Source organism: Etheostoma spectabile, chromosome 9 (assembly GCF_008692095.1).
Source record: "Etheostoma spectabile isolate EspeVRDwgs_2016 chromosome 9, UIUC_Espe_1.0, whole genome shotgun sequence".
Classification (NCBI taxonomy): Eukaryota; Metazoa; Chordata; class Actinopteri; order Perciformes; family Percidae; genus Etheostoma; species Etheostoma spectabile.
The window spans coordinates 13959168-13965839 of NC_045741.1; the positions used below are offsets into that span (position 1 = coordinate 13959168).

Sequence of the window (6672 nt, forward strand, 5' to 3'; positions counted from 1 at the left end):
TTGTTAAAGCACCAATAGTCAACCACACAATATTGTTACAATATCGACATTGAGGTATTTGGTCAAGAGTATTGTGATTTTTGATTTTCTCTATATGGCCCAGCCATATACAGTGTGTGTGTGTGTGTGTATGTGTGGTGTGTGTGTGTGTGTGTGTGTATATATGTATATATATATGTATATATAAAATCTATATATATATATATATATATATATATATATATATATATATATAATATATATATTAAATGCTGTCTTAATACTGGTGGTTCAACAAGGTGCAATGTTAAAAAGGCAACTAATGGAGTCAAAACTCGTAACATCATTATAGTTAAACGAGCATGCAACCTAAATCCATTTCATACAGACACTGAATGAGGTCTGGATTTTAAGTAATCTTTTCTGCAGCGAGATCCAGTGACATGCTTTAGATATGAAGAATTATGAGTTGCATAACATCAGCAGCATTCATACCTTAATTTGGCAAATCCTATTCAGTTAGGATATTAACCAACAAATTACTTACGGATCTAACAAGTGTTCTTGGATAACAATTTGCATTAAGATGGCAATCACAGATTATACAGTCAAAGGTGGTGACGGGATACAGTTGACATAATTGTCTAATGGTCTACATGTTGTTGCTCTTAAAGCTCAAATTTTTCAAAATCTCATCTTGTTATTTTTTGCCTTTCATTGACTAACTGCAAAACTACTACTATTCCAGGATAGGAATCCAGACTGGTGTGACTACTTTGTCGCAACACTTCATGGCCAGACCTACTACAGTGATTACAATTTGCAACACCCTTCAGAGGGGCAACACAAATACTGTTCTATGACCACCAGCATACAATGCAGCTTTTGACTTGAACATAGCAACATTAACATTTGAATCTTTGAAGCTAGTGAGTGGGAAGAGAGGGTTTCTCTTCAAAGATCAAAAAATGGGATCTGAGGGCAGCACTATATAAGGACTTCCACTATTTTGCTGAAATCAGGTTTTTTCCATCTGTTAAAATGGACCAAATATCGTAATTAAAGAACTTTTCAAAAGCTTAATTGAAGGCCCAGACAATTCAATCTAAAAATACGGCCCCTTTGCAAATCTGGTCACTCCACTATAGGTCTAGTCTTGGTTCTAGTAATTATTTTGTAGAAGGCTTACACTGACAGAAGTTCTTTTTTATGTCAAATAAAGATCTGTTAACAAACTAGCATAAAACTCTACTAAAAAAAAGGAAAAGTGAGGAGAGGATGGGGGGCTGCTACTATCCCTGTCTGAAAGAGAGAGGGAGGGGGGATAGCCATTGTAATGCAAATGTCACTGCCTTGTCTGCTGTTTGTGGCAGAAAATTTAATTAGCAGTTATGCAGCTACGATACAAACAGGTGGAATGTTAAGAATGCTCCTGATGACAGACAAATATTTTTTTTTATTTCACGTGTTTCAACTTGTGTTCAACATTTTTTTGGTATATGACAAGATGTGGTTCTTTGTAGCTTAGCCTACAATGACTTCCAAAATCTTTGTAGCTGGAAGCCGAGATGTGAGAGTCACAAGGACACTTAAAAACAGAACATCACTTGAAATGAAAAGACCTTTACAAGTAAATGAATTATGAAGATTATAAAACTGTAACATTTCAAGTGAACAAATGGCACTATTAATTTCCACTTAACAAGCCCCACAAGGCATTCTTCTCACTTCTGCTGCTTTGCTCTGTGATTTTCTGACATGCTTTTTGAGTGAAGTTATGGGATAACCCATTAAATTTGTGTTAATATCAGATAGTGAAATGTGCAAAAGCCAGGCAGTTCAGTTAGCACAGCGGGATGTAAATACAGCTCTAAATGAATATAATCAATTGTAAACAGCAGCGACGAAGCAGTGACTAGGTCCATGTGTATATTTGTATGTCTGTATAGCAGGCTATTGGATTGAGAACTTCTCCCCGAGACAACAGTAGGCCTCATCAAGATAAGCTAAATACAGCATGAGCGTGCGCACGCACACACACACACACACACACACACACACGCACACACGCACACACGCACACACACGCAGTGTCAGGTCACCCTGCCCAAGACACCACTGCAGCTGTCCTATTGATAGCTGAACTGTACAACACACATGGGTCCATTAAACACTCAAAATGGCACATGGATAACGGTGGACACAGCTACGCACAATCATATGAGCAACTCCACAGATGGCTCAAAAAAGGCTAGAGGAGTGGACGTTAGGTCCAAAGAAGGAGCAAATTGTTCTGTAAATCACAGGCCAGTTTGGCACTCATTGCTGAAGTGGACCGAAAACACAACCACGATTACAGGCTGCAGGCTAGACCAATAAAGGCAAGTAAAACGCAAGCTACATCTACACTACAACGTTTTGGTTTAAAATGAATATCAAGTCCACACCACTCTGCATTTATGAGCCGCTAACAGAGACATTTGGAAACACAGCTTCCCCCGTTTTGGTTTGAAAACACCAGGGTTGGTTTGTAGTCTGGATGGGCACAAATGGAGACCCTTGGAAACGACGGTGCACGTCTGTCAATCTAATTGGTTAGATAGGCTTACATACCTTTCAGTAACAGTTCCACCTCATTGTTGGTCCAAGCAAGGATATAGACACGTTACATTACCTTCACTTTCAAACTGACATTCTCATTAATAAGTTCCTGCACAAGCCAGTAAGAAATTTCTAAATAAATGTCCAACCACCAGCTATTTTCCACTTTAAGGTCTCCTCTATGAGCAACATTTCTTCCTGACTTGCCTCTGCAAGTCAAAGCAATTCAGTCTCACCACAAAAGAGGAGAGAGATGAAAATAACCTGTTTAAAAACACTGACTTTTAAAAGAATAACATTTCGCCCTCTGGCCCACTCCATCCCCTTTCTTTCCATGACTTGGGTGTATTTGTATACCAAGTTGCCATGTAAACATAACAGTGTCACGCTCAAATGGGGGGGGGGGGTTACACACAGTTTCTGCGGTGTAATTTCTTTATTTTCTTTTTAGTTTCTTTCTGACACTTAGCCAAGTCTTCTGTTAATGCACATTCAATTCTTCCCTCAAATATTCTGGCAAGAGAGGGAAAAATCATGGCGGAGGAAGCTTTATAAACGTAACATTTTAATTATGATTAATATAAACATACTACACATACCTGTGTTTTTACCCTTTAATTTGAGAAATGTTATCGCTGCAAAGATTTTTCCTGATGCTTTAATAGCAAACAACATTCCGAATAGCCAAGCACCTGACGACTATCTCTGAAAAGATAGTCAATAAGAATGAATTTATCTCAGGGGATAAAAGAAGACTGAATCCCAAAAAGAGACCTGAAAACCAGCGACGGGCACACTGTAAAGCAAATGAAAAGAGGGGATTTGAAATCATAGGGGGGATTCTACATTTCTTTGGTTTCTCATTACTGCTAAAGCACAGATTAATATGAGCCTTTAGCTCTGAAGAAAGTTCAAACAACAACCCTAAAGGGACCTGCCACCTAAACAATGAAGCAGTGCCACGGACAACAACTTGGCTATTAGCAAACAATTGCTGTTCTGTGGGGTTAGCATCAATAAAATACGAGAGAGGATATAAATCAGTTCCAATGGTTCATTCAAAGTTTACAAGTGCATCTTAATTTGTGACTAGTTTTAAAATCACATAGGCAACCATACTTTAAATACTCAATTGCTCACCCAAGACTGTATAAAAAACAAGACAGAGCAGTAAAGTACCATCATAGCACCACCTAGCTGTAACATATCCAGCTATTCAAGCCATTTCTGAAATATTAAAAACACCAGAACTTTGTGACGTTACCAACTTTGAAACATTTAGATAGCAAACGTTGTGTAATCTGATTAACTAAGATTAAAGTTAGTTCATCTTGAAAGTGTACTAAAACCAGTGGAAACACCAGGTTTGGTGCGTTAACGTTGCACCGGTGTGTCGTAACGTCGTCGGTCAATTTTCTCGCCTGCTTAATATTTGTAATGCATTACACGATATAGCTAGTTGCTTTGTGAGTGAAAATCGCCCCAAATAAGCTTACAAACTGCCTGCTGAAACGAAGGTTGTCCTCCTGCTAAGTTTATGCTTGCCCGCAGCGGACGTTCGTTGCAGTTTGAGGAGCAGAACCAACGTTGCTAAAGCTAGCTAGCCACATTTACACCTGCTTAAAGAATACGGTTATGGAGAAAGACACACCGCGAAGAAAGTCTGTTCGTGCTGTGACGAACAAGTCAGAGCTGCCGTTAACAACGCGACAAACGGTTGAACTCGCGACAGAACTGTAGCTACTGAACTCAACGCTGCTGGTTGCCTGCGTTAGCATTAGCTGTAGCTTGACTGGTAGCCTTACCATCCATCCTGCTGGGATAGAGCTGGAAGTACGGTCACAGCTCGACACACACATTAGCTACACAACGTAGCAACAAGTGTAATGTGATAATAAGTAACGTTACCACTGTGAACAACGTGTAGCGGAGGGGAAATATTTTTTTTTCCAGGTGCAAAAAGCTGTTGCCAGCAGTAACGGTGGACGTAAGTTAAATGAAGAGTGGAAAGGCGTTCTCAACTTGGGACGGATGCCATAAAGAAGGGAAAGTTATGTTATGGAAAATAACCAAGACTGCTAGCAACGCACTCGACCCAGAGCATTTTTCTTCAAACTAAGAATAATTCAGCATCTAAATTCTGTAAAAATAATAGTCACCTTTGCCTTTAGAAAAGTTCTGGCTGTGCTCTCTTTCTCCTCTCACACTCGCTCGGTGACTTCCAGATGCTGCTGCTGTTGCTGAGTGTTGCGCCCGTTGGTAAGTAACTGTCTCCACGGCTACAGTCACTATGGCGCGACGGGGTCTCGAGGCAACTGTTGCTACCCTCGAATGTCCACGTCATGGCCCTCACTATACAAGGGAGGGGCCAAAGGCAAGATGCCCGCCCAGTTCAATAAATCTATACATTTTAATTTAACCACTAGGAGGTAGTCTTAGCTAGGGAAATGGTGCCTCATACTTTTTAATTTACTTTACTTATAACTTATGTTTATGATTTAAAGGTTATTATTGTGTAGCACATATATCACAACTATCAAACTCAGTTTTGTAAAAATGGTAGCCTAGCCTATGCCTTTAGTTTAAAATACTGGTTATCTTCTTAATTAAACTGATTATTATGTAGGCCTACTCACTTTTTTGGTGATATTCATAGACTGTATGGTGATATTCAGCTATATTCCAACACTTTACGCTCCAATAATGAGGGGGCAGCAAATACCTACAATGTTTAATAAAACCGCTCTTTTATTTTAAAAACAGACACAAAGCCAATATAGTTTTATTGTAATTTTTCTAAGCTTTTCTTTTTTTCTATTTCTGTTTTTTTTTTTGTTACGCACCAAAACACATAGGGGAACTGCTTGTATGTGAAAATCTAATTGGTCTGATTATCGAGTGAAATGACTAGAATCTAAATCTTTACCTCCCTTTTTCTTCTATACATTGATTGATTTATTCTAAATGAACTCATGTTCCTGCATAATTCTTCCATTTACTGGGTTTTGAATAATGTTCTTCTTATACAACGGTCATCATTAGTTTCAATAAAAAAGAAAGGCCATAGCCCCTACATTATTATTTTTCGATTCCCTTTTCTTTTTCCACCAGCCATTGCATTTAAAATCTTCAGCACATGGTGGCAGCATGTCTATATTGTGACACAAGATGGCCACAGTGTGTCAGATGAGATAACTTTTATCAGGTCTTCTGGATAGACGGAAGACAAATTCTTTACTGAGATACAGTAGATGTAAGGCAAAACAAGAGTGAATGTGCTTTCCTTAGATATGTTTTATTCATTTGTCAATGCAAAATAAAAGTGGACATTCATGAGGCAGGGGAGGGGGTCTCATGAAAGTTATTTGTATCATAGGATCCAGCTTTTCTGATGACCAAAAAGCGAGGCTATCTCAGCCTCTGCTTCTAGTTTGGTCATCCTTTTTTAAATCATCTTAGTCCCCAAATGTGCAATACAACATCGCTGGAGTAACCTATATAACCCCGTTGAGAGAGAGAGAGAGAGAGAGAGAGAGAGAGAGAGAGAGAGAGAGAGAGAGAGAGAGAGAGAGAGAGAGAGAGAGAGAGAGAGAGAGAGAGAGAGAGAGAGAGAGAGATAGATAGATAGATAGATAGATAGATAGATAGATAGATAGATAGATAGATAGAGATTTAGGCTACACGTTTTTGAAGAAAGTTTATCATGTCAGTCCGAAATATTTATAACAGATTAACTAAAGTCTCATCCTTAACAAAAACACACATTTAGCGTATAAGCCATGCATTATTTTATAAGAAATCTATTTTACTTTATTATGATCTTGTTAAATTCGTCTCTAAACATGTTTTAAGGCATTTGTTGTTTGCATTGTCACGTGGGCCTATAAACAGACAATGTATGAATATGCTGGGATCTGAGAATATGGTGCTGCCTTTGCCTTCGGGAGAATAAAATAAAACAATTAGAGAAGCCTTCCCTTGACACTATCCTAGTCAAAATATCGTGGCCCGCGCTTGGTCACTGTGTGTAAGAAAACCCAGTTTATAATGTATGTATACTTTATTGTATATATATATATATATATATATATA

The 6672-nt window shown here is 38.5% G+C and overlaps 2 protein-coding genes across 3 annotated transcripts in view; one reads left to right on the top strand and one right to left on the bottom strand.

Annotated features, from left to right (window-relative positions):
• Nucleotides 1-4918, bottom strand: part of rfx2 (regulatory factor X, 2 (influences HLA class II expression)) — a 28189-nt gene extending 23271 nt beyond the window's left edge. For both annotated transcript variants that reach the window (XM_032524922.1, XM_032524921.1), the window contains exon 1: nucleotides 4740-4918. The gene's annotated coding sequence lies outside the window, so the exon portion shown is untranslated. The remainder of the gene's footprint in view (nucleotides 1-4739) is intronic.
• The window catches only part of acsbg2 (acyl-CoA synthetase bubblegum family member 2), a 26881-nt gene continuing 24976 nt past the window's right edge, over nucleotides 4768-6672 (top strand). The window contains exon 1 of the mRNA XM_032524909.1: nucleotides 4768-4839. Coding sequence (XP_032380800.1) covers nucleotides 4806-4839 — 34 coding nt within the window. The 5' untranslated portion in view covers nucleotides 4768-4805. The remainder of the gene's footprint in view (nucleotides 4840-6672) is intronic.